At 33.9% G+C, this 19,984-nt stretch overlaps 1 protein-coding gene across 9 annotated transcripts in view; it reads right to left on the bottom strand.

The window, feature by feature from the left end:
• Positions 1–10,559: 10,559 nt before the first annotated feature.
• LOC134254806 (myosin heavy chain, non-muscle-like) overlaps positions 10,560–19,984 on the bottom strand; it is a 47,507-nt gene continuing 38,082 nt past the window's right edge. For 6 of the 9 annotated variants that reach the window (XM_062737329.1, XM_062737328.1, XM_062737327.1 and 3 more), the window contains 7 exons: positions 19,695–19,907; positions 18,801–19,180; positions 17,980–18,103; positions 17,085–17,293; positions 15,719–15,827; positions 14,521–14,690; positions 10,560–11,566 (listed from right to left, as the gene is read on the bottom strand). In XM_062737329.1, the coding sequence (XP_062593313.1) occupies positions 11,458–11,566; positions 14,521–14,690; positions 15,719–15,827; positions 17,085–17,293; positions 17,980–18,103; positions 18,801–19,180; positions 19,695–19,907 (1,314 nt within the window). In that variant the 3' untranslated portion in view covers positions 10,560–11,457. Of the gene's footprint in view, positions 11,567–12,782; positions 12,816–14,520; positions 14,691–15,718; positions 15,828–17,084; positions 17,294–17,912; positions 18,104–18,800; positions 19,181–19,694; positions 19,908–19,984 lie in introns of those variants that run through there. The other 3 variants (XM_062737333.1, XM_062737334.1, XM_062737335.1) reach the window with 3 other exon arrangements.

Raw genomic sequence — 19,984 nt, 5'->3', positions numbered from 1 at the left:
ACTTTGATACATAATTCTGTGCATCGGTTTTTGATTTCGATGAACGAAGATACATAATTCTGTGCATCGGTTTTTGATTTCGATGAACTGTGTTGCCATGGTAACTAAAAATAGAAATTTCTGTGAAATGCTTTCAAAATGCTACTGCTCCTACAGTTTTGGTCTGATTTTAATATAACTTGGCACACAAGTAGACTACACTTAGATACATAATTCTGTGCATCGTTTACGGTTTTTGATTTCGATGAACGGTGTTGCCATGGTTACTAAAAAATAGAAATTTGTGAAATGCTTTCAAAATTCTACTCCTTCTACAGTTATGGTCCGATTTCAATATAACTTGGCACACAAGTAGACTACAGTAAGGTACATAATTCTGTGTATCGGTTTTTGAATTTGACGATCCGTACGTCCGTCTAGCTGTACGCACCTCTGTTACGCTTTAGGGTACCCATCTCTTATCCGCAACTCCTCTTATACCACTGAGTGAAATTTAATGAAACTTTCAAAGAATCTTAATTACATATTGCCATTGTGCACCTCCTATTTTACTTTTTGATCCGACACATATTTTGGGTTTCCCGGCCACAGCAAAACATGGACTTTGTCATCAGTTATAACCATATGGGAAACGGGGGATATCATTTAGTGAGCTCATTGCTCTCAGTACCTCTAGTTCTATTTATTGCTGTTTTAAAGTTTCAATTCCCAACTGCTTAAGTATTTTTCTCTTCCTTTGCTATAAGTACAAACCAGAAGAGCTTTAGTCTCGACAGAGACTTCTGGTTATTTCCTTAATAATCTCCCCTTATTTAAGAGTCACATCAAAACGCAGTGATAAAAACTAATTTACCTGAATACTGCTATCGTTACAGGAATGTGTACATGTCGAAATAAATGTCCTATTTTACTTTTATTGAAATATGCATCTCAGAAATCATGTAATCCATTGCCAACTCAACAGTAAAAAATTGTCACTGCCAAGCACTTGGACACACGTGGTCCATGCCGATCGTTTATTTGGTCAGGGAAAATTTCAAAGGTGGAAAGCTTGGTGGTATTTTGGTTGATTGAAAAAAAAATGCAGATATTTTTTTTCCAGAAAAAATATTAGTCTCGTATGTAAATATTGTAAATAAGATTCATGAACATGGCTTAACTATATCAAATTTATGATAAAGCATGCATCATTACGAATCTTTCATCTTCTGAAGAGTTTTCTGTGAAAGAGGGGGGGGGGGGTCATAAACCATGCATAACACTCTACTAAAAATAATTTAAACACACGTTTGAAAAAGATCGGATGTCTTCACGATCAATTATTTTCAATTAAATACTGTGTACTGGCATTATTTTTTTTTAAATATATAGACCTAATAACTTGATTTAAGGAGGATCTCTGCACCTATGGAGTATAATTGATTTTTGTTGCATGCATTTGTTTCTAATAATAGGCTCAATATCCGATAAAATAAGGGTCCAAAGTATTTCACTTTATTTTTGGGAAATATTTAAAATATTTTATTTATTTTGTTAAAACCACTCCTTTCTATACTTTTTAAAGGCTAGTGCTTTAAATTTCTATTCAAAGTTTAATGTTATAAAATATTGAAATAATAACCATCAAAGTTATAAAATTAATAAAATCTACATAATTTTTATTTAAATTTACAAAAAAAGACAAAAGGAAATTTAAAACAGCATTTTCTTGAGAATAGCTGGTTGGATTTCCTCCAGTATTATATAAATATTGCATGTAGTTGAGTGTAACATTGAAAATTTTCACCCCAAGAAAACCATTGTCAACCGAGGCGCAGCCGAGGTTGACAATGGTTTTCGAGGGGTGAAAATTTTCAATGTTACACTCAACTACATGCAATATTTATTATATTATACTGAATGTTTTATACAAATACATATTACAGTGAATCGTGCGCGCATAAATTCCGCGCAGTCGCTATTTTTTGTAATACCACCCGTCGTCAAGCAATGTTGACTGTTGCTACGCAGGAGGGCGTGGCTTCATTATTCAGCGGGCAGTAGTGTTTTTTATCAAATGTTTCTCGACGAATCAGATTCAAGTAATTTACATGAAAGTATAATATCTGAAAATATATATAATATCAAAAGGTAATAACAATGAAAAAAAAGAAATTGAACAAAATCGAAAAACTGTCAAAAATTTCAAACATCACAAAAATTCTGGTATGAAAGATCCGCTTCAAGAGTAGGCTCAAATATCGTGGTACTGTTTTTCTATGTACTTCAAAAAAGTCTACTAAAAGTTGCACAGGTATTGAAAAAAGATGTCAAGCAAGGACATTAAAAGAAGTTCGTATTGTATTGGTTTTTTTTTAAAATGAATTTAAGCGAAAACCATCACAAAGACATGTATTTAGTGAATATTCATAGTGTTGAGAAAGGTATACTTACTGTTTTTTATCTAACTTGCTTATGTTATCCAGTGCTAGATATAACATGACATGTTAACATGGTAAACGGCCAAAAGCGGGTAAAAGAAATTCTTATAACCAAATTCACTCCGGCTTCGTTTCAAAGCTGCATGCTTTCCATACAAACAACTGATAATCAATGTTGATCAAACGCCTGAGACATACAAAATTCACTTACTGTCAAAACATTTTGTGGAGTTTAAATTTCATTTGCATTTTGGGGGGATAAATTTTGTTGGAAAGCATATTTGTTTTTTGAAGAAAAAAGAAATTTTAGAGTGCGATTTGACACGTAATGCTGAATTAGCATATGGACAAGCCATGTTTTTCAGCCACGTAGCATCGTTTTTGAAAGTGGGAGGAGGGGGGTACCCAGAGAATTTTTTTTAACTAACCTGAAAAAGTTGGCAAGCAAAATAAAAAAAAGAAAGAAAGAAACAGTTGCCCAAAGTCGAAAGTCCAATTTTGGGGGGGGGGGGGGGGGGGGGGGGTTGTTAGACGCCAACTTTTTCGATGCCAAGTTCTTTCAGTTCAAATATTTCGACCTAAATTATCACATTTCCCTTATATCACAAAAAAAAGTTTTGGGGGAGGGGGGAACCAGCATTTCAATGAACACTTCCTACAGTATAAATAATGTTGGGGGAAAAGTGGGGGGCAGCCCGCTGCCCCCCCCCCCCCCCTTTGGCTACGTGCCTGTATAACTTTTTAACAAAATGCATATATTTTCTAATAAGTTTTTAAATATATTTCTTCATAATTAGATAAGAAAAAATTGAATAAATTGACAAACAATTCATGTTTTAAAAAATGATACGTATAGGGCACTCTTGTCACCTCGAGGTGATACAATGTATCTTCCATCCACAATATCGCATGTGTTATACTCGGTGATTTATCGGTGTTAAGTGAATTTGAATCATACATTTGGGATCAAAATGGCGTTTCAACGGAAGTACGCCCTGTTGTGTAGTTGTAGAGAGCCCCCTTAAAGTTATTTATGATTTCATACACAATAAACGAATTTGATTCTGTGGTACATGAATGATCAAAATAGAACTGAATGTGAATTGTATTTCTTGACCTATAATATGATTGATTAAATGTCAAAGCATTTTGGAAGGGGGGAAACTGCCAGTGAGAATTCGACATTCTACCTAAATTCAGCTTTTTTATTCGTCTTGTCTAGATATTTTTTGTCCAGATTCCTTACCTGAGAAGGTATTTGAGAAAAATTCCAATGTTCCCATTCCTCTGATGTATATTTCACGTTTATTTCCCCTTCAATTTGGGCTTTTAGGTTTATTTTCTAGTCAAAAGTAAAATTATTCCAATTTTTGAACAAGCTTTGACATACCCGCCTGAAAAAAATCTTTGATCTGTCCCACGGGCTAATAAATGGTACAGTACGAAATGCGTAGGATTACAAACTATTATTGCGCTACACGGGTGGTTACAGGAGAGAGAGAGAGAGAGAGATCAATGTACAAAAGAGTAAATAAAAATTCTCCGTATTCAACCAGGTTTCAAGTATCCCTACCCTTGCTAGACAGGTTAAAGATGAGTTGTTTAGAAAGGGACTTGGAATTTTTTGGTTTTATCAAGATTTTATTAATACAACAAAGTTTATATCTTTGTACAAGGAAAGACTGTTGGATATCTACTTTCAAGTTTGTAATGTTTTTTTTTTTGAAAAACAAAGTGTTTTTGTACAAGCACATTGTGTGACAATTTTTCCAAAATACGTGCATATTTGACAAAAACCTATTTATTCTAAGTTAAAGAAAAATATTACAAGACTGAAGAATAAAGCTTTCTTCCCATAGTCTAAGTATAGAAACAGGAAGATACGTGATACGTGTATCAGAAAATTGAAAGAAGTTATTGCCTGACGTCACGGCGTCAGGCTGTATAAGGATTGATATTTGCAAGATCCGAAACTAATAGATCATACCTAGAGAGCTAGATTTTGTGCAAGCTGATTTACATTGGAAATCTTTACCTGCATTTTAAAAGAAACAGTTTTCAGAAAAAAGAATGATATTACTGATGCAAAATACTTCCTTAATCTTTTTGCATGGAACAATTATTTCATGTGATTCATCGTTTCAACATGTCCGTGTGTCCTTTTTTCTGCATTTCTAGACTACTGGATCAGTCCATTTATATTCTACGAAAGGGGCGAATCGCTCTTTTTGCGCCATACCGGGTATGTCAGTTAGTAAGCTCGTGACGTTTCCTTGGATTGTTCTATTGTGTGAATGGGTGTGCTAACTTTTATGGAATTAAATAAAGTTTGTCCTTTTAACCTCCTTTTAATACTTCAGAAATTTTATCTATAAATTTTATCTCAATAACATATTGTACATATCAGTATATGAACAAGCAACACTAAAGAATTGATTTTTTTCTAATCCCGCAGTTGGACTAGTCCAGTAATACACAACACAGTTCAACAAGTCATGGTCTCCAGATGCATGAACATTTGTATCCCCGTTTCAGATGCACACAATAGATAAGAAACCAGTACAAAATCTTAGATTTTTCTTTCCACAAAGGCCTAAATATTGAATTTTCTTATTTCATTCTCAATACACATGTATATGCATTATAGTGGCACACCCCCCCCCTTCCTTTTTAAGAGAAAAAAATGAATAAACACATTATTACTGTTTACTTCAGTGGAATAAATACATGTACACTCTGACAAAATGTGTATTTCTAATTATATACATCTTTTAAAATATCACAATGCATGAATTCATTACAGATATTATTGATATAATATATACATATAATAATAGGTGTAATGTACAGTATAGCTTTCAATTTACATCCAAGGGCAGAACACTCCACTTGCAGACCCCCCCCCCCCAACAGAATAACAACTCTTTAGTATGCAGTGTAGAGATTATTTTTCTTTAACAGTAAGTAAAATAAAATCAAGGATTTCATTAACACAAGGTTTTCAAAATATAAAGTAAGGACATATTTTAAACCCACAAAAGTATTACTCAAAAGGTTTATCACTCCTCATGCAGATATTTATTGATTTAGTCAGGCAAGCTTTTTAAAAAGCTGTTACTTGTAGAATATTTCAGTTTTGTAGTGATCAATGTCTAGAAGATGAATATCATTGTTTGCTCGAATGTACTGTTTATGAAACTTTAAGAAAAAAATATATCAAACCATATTATTATTTCAGATCTCCAAATATGTACAAGCTTACTCAGTTAGTCAGCTCTCATGATGTAAGTGTTTTACATGTAATTGGTTTAGGAAAATTTATTCTCCAATGATGCAATGGAACTAAGAAATAATGAATAATTTAATTTACATGCATACATGTATTATGTGCTATAGTTATTTTTCAATAATAATGGAGAATGTGAATGAATTGTGCATTTGTTGGTGTATGGGAGTCAGACAGATGGACACCAGGGGTTCCACGCCCCGCAGACTCTCGCCATTCGTTCTTCATATTTAATTTTGTTATACTGATGAGCCGTATGGTTTCAAGTTATTCAATAAAGAATTATATATTTTAAATTATCTCCCAATTATTCCTACAGAAATTATTTTTATTAAAAAAATAACTAGACTGTCAGGCAGTGATACTGAAATCTCGAAAGACTTTCTGTAGCTACATAATCATAAAACAGTCATATTCCTCAAAATGTACATTTTTTTTTTTGTGGTCGGAGTGAGACATTAAATTTAAAATAATCTTAAAGTTGGATTTGGCAGAAATGTCTGTCTTCCAAGATTATTTAGATAACTGCCGTCAATTATTTCTGCCCCCCCCCCCCCCCCGCTAAAAAATACACATGCCTAAATGTTAATCTAAACAGGGAATGGCCTTTCTCCGACTGTGTGTTAAAGAACGTTCAGATGTACACATAAAATTTGTATTCTGCTTAAATGTTTTAAAGTCTTGATCTAAATAAATACCATATATCAAATATTACTTGGTTTAGATTTGAGATTAGTGAATAGTGCTAAAATAATCAGTTATAATTGACAAATGAATTTTGAGATGCAAAACAACCGCATACTACATATAGAATGTTTATTAGAACTAGATAGACAATTTTCAGTCATACCTTATGAGCAGTAGTTAAAAACTTTAGTTACAACCACCACCCCCCCCCCCTTTCATCCACGCAAATACCAAATAACTTCTCTTTCCACTTGCGATATTTTCCCTGACTAAAATCTGATCAGCACGGACTAAGTGTATCGACGCGCTAGACTGTACGGAGTAGTGACAGTGTGTTTACTATGGAATTTATTTCTTTTTTGTGATGCATATTTCAATAAATGGAACTCAGGGTGTATATCACTTGACTTGTGCACATCTTCGAACCGATGCAGTTATCTTATTAAAAGGTATGGGTATGTTTAGTGTTCGACGCGTTTTCCCGACATGCATAAACTGCATAAGACATGCAAATCAAAGACGCCGTTTGTATTGTTCCATTCAAATGATAATAATTTCAAATTGTGTTTACGGGTTTTACTGCTTTTTATTTCAAGTTTATTCTGCATAAATTTGCGCACTGTAAAAATACGTACTCGTGCAAGTAAATTTTTCTTCCAAACTTGCATTTTCTCTCTTTTTCTCTTTCGCATTTGGTTCAAAATAAAACTTCAAATCAATAATTTTTCAGAAGTATTATTATTATTATGTTTTTTGTGGTTTTGAAATGCCTTGATCAACTCATGTATTCTCAAATTCTTGACCATCGGAGATGTGCACAAGTCGATAGCCAAGCCAAAAAATCATTCAAGCGTAACGAGCGCATTTGGGTACATATCGTTACGAAGCACCCCTGCTAATGTGTTCGGAACCTTTTATTTTTCGGTGTTCTGCAAATTATAATACCCGATGAGTTCAGAGCAGCTCTGGCAGTAGGCTCTGGCGAGAGTTAGCGAGACTACAGTGAGATAGGGTAAATTATTCACGGAAATGTGGCTAGGAAGTGACTAACACGTGGAGACATGGTAAACAGAAAAGTTATGTTGCGTTTTAGATTTCACCACCCTATAATATCATTCTCTAGAAATGAACTTCAATTGATCTCTCTTGAATTCATTAAAATTTAATTTATAAGTATTCTCTATGATACAATTATCTGCTGTAATGAAATAAAAAATTTCTTTTTGGACAAATATTTTGCATGGAAACCGGGACTATATTTTGTGGCGTCAGATTAGCAAAGGAGGCACCAATGTGACTTTAGCTGACAAATCAGCTGAATGAGAACTGCATTGTAGGTTACTACGAATAATCCAGGAATTTTACGGTTTATAAATTCCTTTATTCTACTATCGGTGAATACAATTGTCAGGTGGATTCCCTGGCCAGCACACGTGATCACGAGTGAAGTCATGTAAAAATTTTGTCCATTTAAATGCATACGAGAAGCTGCTCATCTTCCGTACCCTTGAAGTGCTGGTGTTCTGAACTTGACACTAACTAGTATACATTTTACTAATATTTCTTTTTCTAGTTTACAACAAATTAAAATATCTTTCATAGTTTCGAATGTTTGCATTTTGTTCATACGAACATTTTTTCTTATTTTGCACTCCATTGACATGATCATACAATATTCAATCAACAATAAAAATTATTGGTCAGTTGCTAGTGGTAAGATCCTCTGTGCGCATTGATAGCAATAGCCATATAAGGAAAAAAAAATTGTCAGTGTAGATGATATTATAAATTTTTACCAGCGTATCGGTCGCTAGCGAGCTGTAATTTTTGCAGTAAAATACGGTTAGATATTTTAATTGTTACCGTATTTAACCCCCCCCCCTTTTAGCCACCCATTTCTGTTGAAAATCATGAAAGTCTTTCAGGAAGGTCTGGAAACACATTTTTCACAGGACATGTTTTCAAAAGAAACAAACTGTAACAATTCCCTGTTTACTGCCAATTTTATTTATAAAACCGGTTCTACCTTATCGCCTTCGAATAGGTAAAGCTAACCCACGTGTCTTGAATTTAAATCACAATAACATTAGTAGGGGTGTTTAAGAAATATGGTGGCAGAGGATAGTTTTTTTTGCAATCAAAACGTTTGACTGACGGTTTACTTAATATTGAGCTGCTTTTAAAATGTGCATTGGAAAATTTTTAAATTCCCTCTACATGTAATTATAGTATGATGTAGTCCCTTGAGAAATTTGAAGATTTTAGGAATAAAACATGTACAATTTACACAATGAGCCCTAAAGATGGCGCAGGGATAATCTCAAAATTTCATGTGAATCAAGCCTATTTTCACTATTTCGCCGCAGCCGCATCTGCTTCCAGGCCCGTGCTGATGACCTAAGCTACCACACAAATTGCAGAATAACATTTGTACATACCAATGAACAGCAAGAGATATGGGCTCAACCACCTCGTTTTCAAGCTACAATTCATCCTGTGAACCCACCCCGCTTTTCTGGTGAAATACCGGTAGAGCGAGTTTTGAGCTTAGTTTCGTATTTCTAGTCCATATCCCCTATACAGTAGTAGTGACACTCAAGTGTCATATTTCAATAAAATATACAAGGCCACCAATTCCCTCCAAATGCACCCATAAAATATTCTAGCTATAAAATTACCTATAATATGCATTCAAACCTCAGGTTTCTCTATTTTTTGACCGGTACTTTTTAACTTTCAAAGTTTGTCTTGCAAGTAATAAACCTTGCTCAATTCAAAAAGAAACAATTCTGATCCTCTGCCACCTATGTTTCTTACACATAAAACAAATGCAATTCTTACAACTCCAGGAATATACGTGTTACTATAATTTGGTATGAAACAAGTTCCATTTTATCTCTTTTTCACTTGGTTTTATATACCTATAACTTCTTTGCAAAGTTAAAACCCCTTTCAACTTTCAAGATAGATGAAAAAACATGTTGCGTTTTTCTGTTTGTCCTAGATGAATTCTTTCTAAGAATTCATGTCAGCTCATTCAAAGAAAAATTAAGTTGTCAACCATCCTTTGGCAAAAAAATAATTCATACATTTTGCTGACTGATTTTTATTTTCAAAATAATTATATTTAGTAAATTAGGTTGAAAAAATGGCAAATTTATGTAATTTCAGTGATATCGCACTAATTATTACACTTAAATTTTAATTATATTTAATTAATTAAAGCAAGACATGATTTTAATTATGCAACAACACCCAAAGTTTCAATTAATTTATTCTCAGGCAAAAATATCTTTGCTGGAAATGAGTAACTCCCCTTGCTTTTTAGTGAATATACAAATAACAGAAATAAAGGAACTCTTCTTTTAAAGGAGGTCAAGTTTTTACCTTGATACATAAAAACCCATCATCCATCACCATTCTCCAAACAAGAGACCCATTGGCCAGATTGTTGCAGAATAACATTTGTACCAATGAACAAACTTTGGCCATGTTGTTACCACAGATTTCCCCATATCCCCTATACAGTAGTATAAGTGTCATATTTCAATAAAATATACTGATTATGCCCTATAATATGCATTCAAAACTCTACTCCCAGGGGTCATGATTTGAACAATTTAGAATCTACACTACTCCAAGATGCTTTCACGTAAGTTTTAGCTTTTCTAGACCAATGGTTCTTGAGAAGATTTTCAAAGATTTTTCCTAAATATTTCAATGTAAAACTTGGATTCCCTAAAGTAGCCCTGCCCCACCCCTGTGGCTCATGATTTTAAATATTAGAATGTACACTACCCCAGGATGCTTCCATATAAGTCTCCGCTTTTTTGGCTCAGTGGTTCTTGAAAAGATTTTTTAATGACCCCACCATATTTTCCTCTTTTCATGATTATCTCCTATTCCAAGGGGACTTGGCCCTTCATTTAAAAAATTTTAACTCCCCTTTACCCAAGGACGCTTTGTACCAAGTTTGGTAAAAATTGGAACTGTGGTTTTTGAGAAATGTGAAAAGTTAACATACAGAGGGACAGCTAGACAGACAGATGGATGGAAGGACAAACAGACAGAAGGATGAACTAGGACAACAGGAGATCAGAAAAGCTCACTTGAGCTTTCAGTTCAGGTGAGCTAAAATCTCTTTTAGTTGCCATCATAAAACAAGATATTTTATTGGTAATTTTATTAAATGCTTCCATATAGCAAAGCTTTCACCATAATTTTAATAATATATTTTGATAGCTAGCTATAAGCATATGACTAAACTGCTATTGCCAATGTTCAGAGGTTTTGTTTATCATTTTAGAAGAATTAATTTTTTGTTACAAGTTGTCTTAGGAGATATCTCCATTTCAAATTGCTGGTGCATTACATATTTGTTATAAGGCTAAATTCCAATCACAGCTATGTAAAAAATATATCAAATACAAAGGAAATTATGGATGAAAAATATCCATGTTTTATATATATATATATCACATTGTTATATAAGAAGCCACAATGGAATTTGTCAAGCATATGATAAACTGGAAAAGATTGACATAAATGACAAAAAAAAATTTGTTCATGACACATACACTATAACTAATTATAAACACGTCCATGACTAACATTTGGTCCTTGCAAGTTCATTTGTTTGTGATAAAAAATGAGAAAACATTGACATTATCTTACTGGCTTTCAGCACTTGAGATTACACAACGGCACATCATGATAGCACTAAGACATACATAAGCTGACATAAGAGTGTTTGTGAAAAATGACGCTTCTACAGTTATGTTTTGCCAAGCCTATGAATTTTTAATAGAGAATAAAATGTCCTTTTAAAATATAACTGATTTAATAAAAAAGCCAAAAAAAAAAAAAAGGAAAAAAATGTTCCCATATTCAACATATATAATTCAGCATTACTGGGCAACAAATTAATATCTTAATGAATAAAGAGATTATACACAGCTACTACACATTAACATAGAAACAATGATTCCTTACATGGGGTAGAGAGAAAGGTATTGTTAATACAGAGAGGAAGACTCCTTTGATACAATAGTTTATATGAGAAGACTAAGCCTCCGAGTTTTCTGGATTCTCGTCCGCACTGACCTCCTCCTCTCCCAGCTCCGTCCTCATTGATGACAGCATGGAACGTGTTGGCCGCGCAGTGGCACTAGGTCTGTAAAACAGCAGTCAAAACAATCAGTACTGGCCCACAAGTAACTTCATATTGGTGCCACAAAATGAAAATGATGTGTATTGCTTAGTGCTAATTAGTGTTTATCACAGGTCTAAACAATTTCTCTACATAGAAGTTTAGAACTGACAATTTGTCAATTTGCTTCATTTAATTTTTTGATGAAGAAAATAATTTGGCAATATAATTTTGGTCTTTTTTAAAGTCCTTTTGTAAAACATATACCACGCTCTGACAAAGATAGAATGTCTATTTATATGAAATACATTTACTACTAAAGTTAAGATGTTTACAGATATTTGTTTAAATTGTTTTTATTTAACAACAATAATAAAGCATGCTTGTTACTAAAAATATCAAAACCTTATTGAAATCGCACCTTTTATTCTGAGGGAGAACAGTTCAATGATTTTATGCTTTAATAATAGGGAGGATTTTTTTTTTATTTAATACTGTTAAATTTTCAATCTTTAAGAGGAAAAACACATTCTTATAAAGTAAGTATAGTCTTTTAGTAGCAGTTTTTAGCTACTAACTTTGATACCATTTTGAGAAATTGTCAAGACCTGTTTTTCTGTTATATTAACTTTGCAGTTCACACACTCTGAGACTTTTAAAAGGCAAACCTTCAGGGAAATGTATTTAGCAAATGAAATCCTTATTTGTCTGAATATCAAATGTTATCTTAATGTCAATTTTTATTTTGTTCCTGTGGATGCAATCGAATAAGATTATCCATTTAAATATTTTTTTTTTTTTTTTTAAATAAATGTTCTGTTGATATTTGATTTATACTTTCAGCCAGAAAAGGTTCATGCATCAAATTTTTAAAGGAGATAAGAGGAGCAGAATTGTTAATATTTTTTTTACATCTACGATTTTCAGTCTCCTTATCAGTGAAGTATAAAAGTTATGCATGGCAAATTGTTATCTCAACATCTGAGAAAGATTCATGCAAAAGCTGACCTTCTCTTTGTAAACCTGAGGACATTAAGCCAATAAATTAGTAACCAGAGTATGATGTAGAGTAATAAATATGTCTTACTAAGCATCTCTGAAAAAGATAATAAAACTGACATAGACTAATATTGAAGATACTTCTTGGTGAACCAATATATAAGGCTACAGTGTGGTACTAAAGAAATGGAGAAGGGGGCTGCCTTGTACAGTGGAAGCATGCTGTCCCTGTCTTACTTACCAGTCAGAATCAGTCGGCTGATGTTGGTAACTACTAATAAAATTACACAACAGATCATGCAGAATATCTACCACACCGTAACCTGACTTGTAAACGGCCATTGACTTAGATGTAAAAAGATCTTTTCATTTGATCTATAAAAGCACAACTTACAAAAATTGAATAGCTTAAAAAACAATGTTTGATCCCTATTTATTGTGAACACCCTTTTCCCTTAAATTTTAATAAAATCTTTTAGTTTTATACATGTACTTATGTTTGGTTTGAATTTAATTTTCAAAAAAAAACTTTAACCTGGTCACTTATCCAGAAAATGTAAGTCAAATCCAGCATCTGAAGCATATCGACTGGTATGTATCCTTGTACATCATCTATGCAAGTCTGGTTAATATAAGGTTTACAATTTCTTGGAAACGAGACCAGCTCTAAAACATGAACCTGGTTATTTATGGCTGAAAATGCAGCATCTGAAGCCTAATCAATACACCGCTGAACAGCTAGTATAGGGAATAGAAAAAATGGACTCCAAACCTAGTAGGATGACTTGTATAAGCCCCCACCCCTAAAACCTCAATCACGTGAGCATGAAGTAATACGCACTATTCTCATAGGTGCTCCATGTTCCACCAATGAAAAAATTATTTCTAAAATCTGTGACACTGACCATACCCTTACATTTCAAGCAAACAATCTATCTTACATATGCTTCCATAATATAATTGACCATTGCCCTGCTGTTCTTGAGAACATCTTTATAGATTTCTTCTCATATTTCTATGGATCTTCTGTATCTGAATCCTACCACTTGGACCCATGATTTTGACAAACTTGAATCTTTACTATGTCAAAAAGCTTTTTTTTCTTATTATTTTTGCCTCATTTTGATTATCTACCCTTGGTTGGAAGGCGACACAGCACTTCATTTGAACAAGCTTGAATTTCCTTCACCCAAGGACACTTTGTGGCAAGTTTGATTGGTAGTAGCCCAGTGGTTCTTGAGAAGTCATTGAAAATGTGGAAAGTTAACACAGACAAAAGGCAAAAGACAAAAAAAGATAGCAAAATGTAGTAATACTGTAGTGACAAAGGTGACCTCAAGTGGGAATCTACTTTTTCACTTATCCAATCTGAAAGCTTCAGTGAAAATATTGACTTTCACTGACTTCTGTGTAATGTCTAAATCAAAGAAAAATATTGCACACTTTATTCACTTTGGAGCTCTCTTTTGTTCAGCAATCCTAATACATTGTTAGACAGATTCAAATAAATTATATTAAATTCAAAATATATATATATTTAAAGTGAAACTGTGAGTTAATTCACTCCCTTCCCTGTCAATTACATGGTGCCACATCTAGAATGTATAACATCTTACCAAAGCCTCTATACAATGGGTACTCAGGTTTGGGGGACTTTGTTTCTATACAAAAGATTTATCATCATGTCATAACAGCATACAAATGGAGTTACCCATATATTTTCCTGGATGGAATGTTTCAAGTACCAAGACTACGCGAAATCAATGCTCTATTTTCAATCTATATATTGTGTATCTTTCTTTTTTAAAATCCAGAAACATTGTTCTTATCCTTGTTTTCTAGAAAAAATAGCCTACAGGACCCACTGAGACATGCCTACTGTTGTGATTTAGTTCCAGTGACTTAAGGTTGTATGAATGTCAAGTGACTGATCCTAATTACTGTCACCCAGCCACCAAACAGTAGGAACACAGGATTACCTGTATTTCTTTAAGGAAGAGATCTCCCTGGACGCTGACTCATTCTGTTCCATTTGCTCATCCAGATCTCGCTGTAGTTTCCTTTTCTGTGCATTCACTCGAGTGATTTCCTCTTCTGCTTCATCTATCTGTCTCTTCAAAGCCTTAACACGATTGTTCATCTTTTCAACCTAAAATATATTTATACAATTTAAGTAAATAATAGTAGCAGACAAACTAGGAATTTATGAGATGTTCTTTTTTGTAGTTCAAAAGAAAACAGAGCAAATAAGATAGGAACTCTATTCATAAATATCTTCACTGACATGTATATCTCTTATTGTATTAAAGATCATATCTTGTCCATAAAATATACAGTAAATTCCTAAATATACGCGTGGAATTAATTATCGCGTTACTTCATGAGAAGCACCTCGTAATAAAATTACTCGCTTTATTTTTATGGTGCTGAAATGTATGTAAAATCCCTTAATCAAACGTCCATTTGCGAATTATTATTCTCGCGATTTGACGTTGAAGAGCCAATTCGCGATAATAACTACTCACGAAAAATAAGGAATCTACAGTATATCATGTAATTAATAAATTTTTACTGTAAGTAAGTATGCTGGAAGATGGCCTGCTTTGACTACTCCAAACAAATGATTCCAGTGATTAAATAATTCAGTGCTGTTTTCAATATTTTTTGAAGAAAAAAAATTGAGAAAACAGTAAATCTTGTGTAAGGCTAATTTTGAGTACCTTATCTATAAACCTTGTCTAAAATTAGACATTGTTAAGATGATGACTATCTCAAAGGGACCCTCTTCAAATGAAACAAATGGATGAAAGACCTTTCATCTAATGGCAGTAATGGCACTCTAAGTGAAGTCTGAGTAAGGCATGGCTCAAGGGAGAAAAATGTTCTGGTAAAAATTTTTACTAGGATTTGCTATAACCCTTCTTTAACCTAACACTTTGCTTTAAAGATAATACAAGTGCTTTACTAATGTGCACCCTATGGTTGAAGTTTGAGCCCCAAATAAGCTGTCGGGAGAGAAAATATGCTCCAGACAAGGAAGAACAGAAGAGCAACTATAGGGCACCCACAGAGTGGAACCCTAGTAAGAGGGCCTTTTTATTTCTACTTTTCTTTCTAATGTACAGATGATACAGATTTAACTCTACAGTAGTTAAGCTGTTTAGTTGATTTTATTACCTGTTCCTTGTACTGATCAGCATGGCGGCGCTCATCTTCTGCCTGAATAGCAAAGTCCTTCAGTTTCTTATCCTGTCTCCTTAACAGTCTTTGAAGCTGAGTTCTCTCCCTACAAAGCGAACAACATTCACTGAACATTATCGCCTTCATACAAGCAACCTGTATAGATTTCTTGAACAGCTGCCTTACCAACATTGAGACAATCATATCGATAAAGCAATATTTAACATATTATCTTTCACTTTAAATGTTTTTCAAACAGCTGATTTGAACATATTTTATTGTACTAAATATATATAGCTGCAATAATGTAGCCCTCTCCCTTTTTTTTTTTTTTTTTTGGGAGAAGGCTACAACTCCTTAGGATCTTTCTAATGGCGCAGCTGCGGGAGTGATTTGCTCCCGCACGGATTTCGGCTCAAATTAACAGTAAATGGCTATTTTATTAACATTTCTTACCTTGACTCCAAATAAGTAGTCATCCAAGATGTAAACCAATGCAAAAATATACAGAATGATCCCTATATCGCTTATTTTTCGTGTATGTCATCATCACAACTCGAATTTATCCGCCATGTTTACTGACCTTGATAGATTGTATTTTGGGACAGCCAATGAGAATTTAGGTTCTATAGGAGCGGATCTTTTTGGAATTCCCTTATTTTAAACATAAATATCGCTGCTTGCATAAAAATAACACTTAAAATGGTTTTATATACCTATGTTTTTGTGATGAAATTCAGCACATACATTTATAAACACCGATAATTGCTTTATTCAGTTGTTCTAAATTTCAAGCGAGAGTCTCATTACGTCATGCGTGAACTGTCATGGCTGCTGAAGTAAACTACCAGGAAACATGCAGAGTTATTTTACAAGTTTTTCGCATTTAACGGGGTCTACTGTTGACAGTGAATAAAAAATTCGTCTTATTAGAAGTAAGTTGAATGTAAAAATAATTTATTTTGCCTGCAGTCGCTCCTATTAAAAAAAAATATTTGCACCATTACGGAGATGCGATGGAATTGTAGCCCTCTCCAGAAAACATCAGATTAAAAAAAATCGGAGAGGGCTACATTATTGCAGCTATAAATATATACAATGGGATTGGGCACAAGTTCTAAATACTTAAATCGCCCTCTTTGGTTTGGTGGCCTTAGTTCGAGCTCAAACGGCTATAAATATAAACAATAATTTTTTCTTTGTTTTTAAGAATTGAAAACTAGATTGCAGCTATTGCCTAAAAAAAACTTTGGCAAAATTAATTCCCATACTAACAATCAAATAAAGAATATTATTAAGTAAATCATATTACTTGGTCTCACCATTCAAATGATCATAAACAGAGAGTACTACTTGATCTTACTTGGTCTCTACATCTAGCTGCTCCTCTAGATTAGCCACCTTGCCCTCCAGAGCTGCAATGGTGGCCTTAGTTCGAGTTCTAATCTGGTTCTCTAGTTCAGCTAGTTTCTCTTTCAATTCCTTGTTTTGTCTCTCCAGTGTTGATCTTTGATTCTCCATCTTCTGTGTTAGGGACCTCTCTGTGTTTAGTTCTGTAGTCAGCTGTTCTACCTATAAATTCATAATACGCATTTACATTTAAGTGTACAGTATCAGCAAGAAGGAAAATGAAGTGAATGAAGAATTTCTGTAGGAGAAAGAGGGATCTGCTGGACAACTACATGTAAATGCCTTTTATTCCTGAAGATTAACTAATCCATCTTAAGATAAATCTAATGGACCTTGCAATGAATAGCAAAGGTGGAATTAAATGGTTATAATCATTTTTCCCAGGGTAGACAACATCACTCCAAAAAGTTACATTATTGGTCGACAATATTTGTTGACCCTTGAATTGATGGTCTCAAAATCATGAAATCATTTTGTCCTTAAGGGAAATCCAAACACCAAGTTCGATGTTTGGTCTAAAGATATTAGACAGAAAAGATCTTCCTGCTCAAGTTGTTTAACCCTTGACCTTGTAGGCTCACAATTAATAGGGATAAATTACTGTAAAGGGATAACGGTGTACCTAGTCTGATATCTGTCAAGCAGAGTTCTCTCAATATTGAGTGGGCAGCATACTAACCAAGAGAAAGGTGCAAAGCAGTACACCCACTTAGACCTTTCTGAATTTTGTAAGAATCATTATCTTTTTCTCTATTATCATTATTAGAGATTTAAATTTAACCTGGTTCATTGCTTTGCGGGCTTTATCATTCAACATTTCACTACTGATCTGTTATTAGAGGTATAACCTGGTTCATTGCTTTGCGGGCTTTATCATTCAACATTTCACTATTGCTCTGTTCCTCCTCCAGCTCCTCTTCCAGTTGTTGAAGCCTGGCCTCCATTCTTCTCTTTTCCTCCAACAAAGCAGACCTAGAATATATTTCATACTATGTCACGACCATCCCTTGAATATGATATGGATATGTAATTCAACTCTCTCTCTTTGTTATATAGAACTGAATCCTTTTTGCAGCCCTATCTTGAGGATGCAGTATTTTTATACTACTCTGGAATCATCACTTTTCATGGGGGGACGAATGTTCCTAGTTCTAAGGGAACAGTTATAGCCCCAAGAATGTTTATTTTGTATATATATATCAACTCATTGAATGTATTTTTTAGACACACAACCCACAAAATAACCTCCACACAAACAAAGTAGAATTTTGCTTGACCAAAAACACTGACCCTCCATGAAATAAAATCATTCAACAGTATTTATTTATATACAAATTAAATCTGGGACCCATGGCTTTCAAGAGGAGGCCAATTGCCTATGACAGTAAACTGGACATCATCAATATTGCGTTTTTATAAGTTACAGCTAATTCATTCTTAAAGTCAAGTTTTCTTTACCTGCAGTTTTAAAACATATAATAAATTTAATGATATAATAAAATTATGATTAGCCAAATTGAATTTTTTCATCTCTGAGTGACATCTCCCTCCAAGCACATTTTACTGTAAATGGCAGAGCCAGTGGCACATGAAGAATCAATTTCAACTCTGAACTTGTATAATGATTAAATGCAAGACTTAGTGCTGTGGTTGTAATTTCCAGACTTACTTTCCAGTTGTGAAGCTACTGAGTTCATCCTGCAGCTCATCTCTCTCCGCCTCAGCATTACGCTTAGCTTTTTCTGCTGCTGCCAGGTCCTCTTGTAGCTGAAGAATCTCAGCATCTAAACTTTTTATCTTGCGTTCATTTTCCTTCACTGTACCTTGCATTTCCTCTCTGGCTAACCGTGCTTCATCCAACTCTCGCTGGTTTTCCTTCATTTGTGCCTGAATTCGACGAAGCTGTTTTACAGCATCGTCTTTCACTTTGTTTGCCATTTCAACTTGCTGCATAAAATCTTTCAAATCATTTTCAAGTTTCTTGCGTCCATTTACTGCTATTGCTTTCTGTTTCCTTTCATCCTCAAGTTCAGCTTCCATGTCTCTCAGCTAAAAATATAAGTTTATTAATGTTATCTAATCATAATAATTTTATTAATTTTAAATATTACCCACTACAAATTTCTAGTTAACAAATTTAGAGCCAGAGCAACATTTGCCTGAGCCATAAAGAATTAAAACAGAAATGAACTTACTCACATAAACCTCATGGGTTAAATGTATTTAAAATCAAAGAAATTATAGATACAATGTAACTAAAAAAACATGTACTTTCTAATACCTCTCCTATAAAAGATGGTTTACAGGGCTCTCACACCACTTTTTGGGACTGGGGCCGGGGCCATTCAAATTGGGAAAATTATCGTCATTTTGGGAAAAGTTGGATAACCATTCATTTTAAAAAATCCTCAAATTTTGCTTTTCTAGCATTTTGTCATCAATTTAACTCTGGTTTTGAATAAACAGTTGAACAGAATAAACATGGGTATGAGGTTAGAAAAAAAATCAATAATGCTAACAAAAGGACAAAACCCAATAAATGCTAGTCAGAGGAAGGGCAGACCTGTCTAAGGAGAAGTTTCTTCTGATCTTCCACTGCCTCCTCTTTGCCTTGGAGCTCTCTCTCCAGCTGAGTCTTAAGTGCCTGCATGTTGACCTCCAGCCTCAGCTTGGCATCCTCAGAACACTGAAGCTCATCCTCCAGCTCCTCAATGGTATTTCTCTGCTCCTCAACCTGACTTTCCAGTGTTCTCTTGGCTTTCTCCAACTCGTGTACCTGACAAGTCAAAAGATATTCAGAAATAAGGCAAACATCGCTTTGCAGCAAAATACATGCATAAGTAGATTAAAATG

The sequence above is a fragment of the Saccostrea cucullata genome, unplaced genomic scaffold, assembly GCF_032062105.1.
Source record: "Saccostrea cucullata isolate Sc308-1 unplaced genomic scaffold, CSIRO_AGI_Scuc_v1 ctg75, whole genome shotgun sequence".
Classification (NCBI taxonomy): Eukaryota; Metazoa; Mollusca; class Bivalvia; order Ostreida; family Ostreidae; genus Saccostrea; species Saccostrea cuccullata.
The sequence above is the reverse complement of the archived record's forward strand: the minus strand, read 5'-3'. Positions and strand labels throughout refer to the sequence as shown.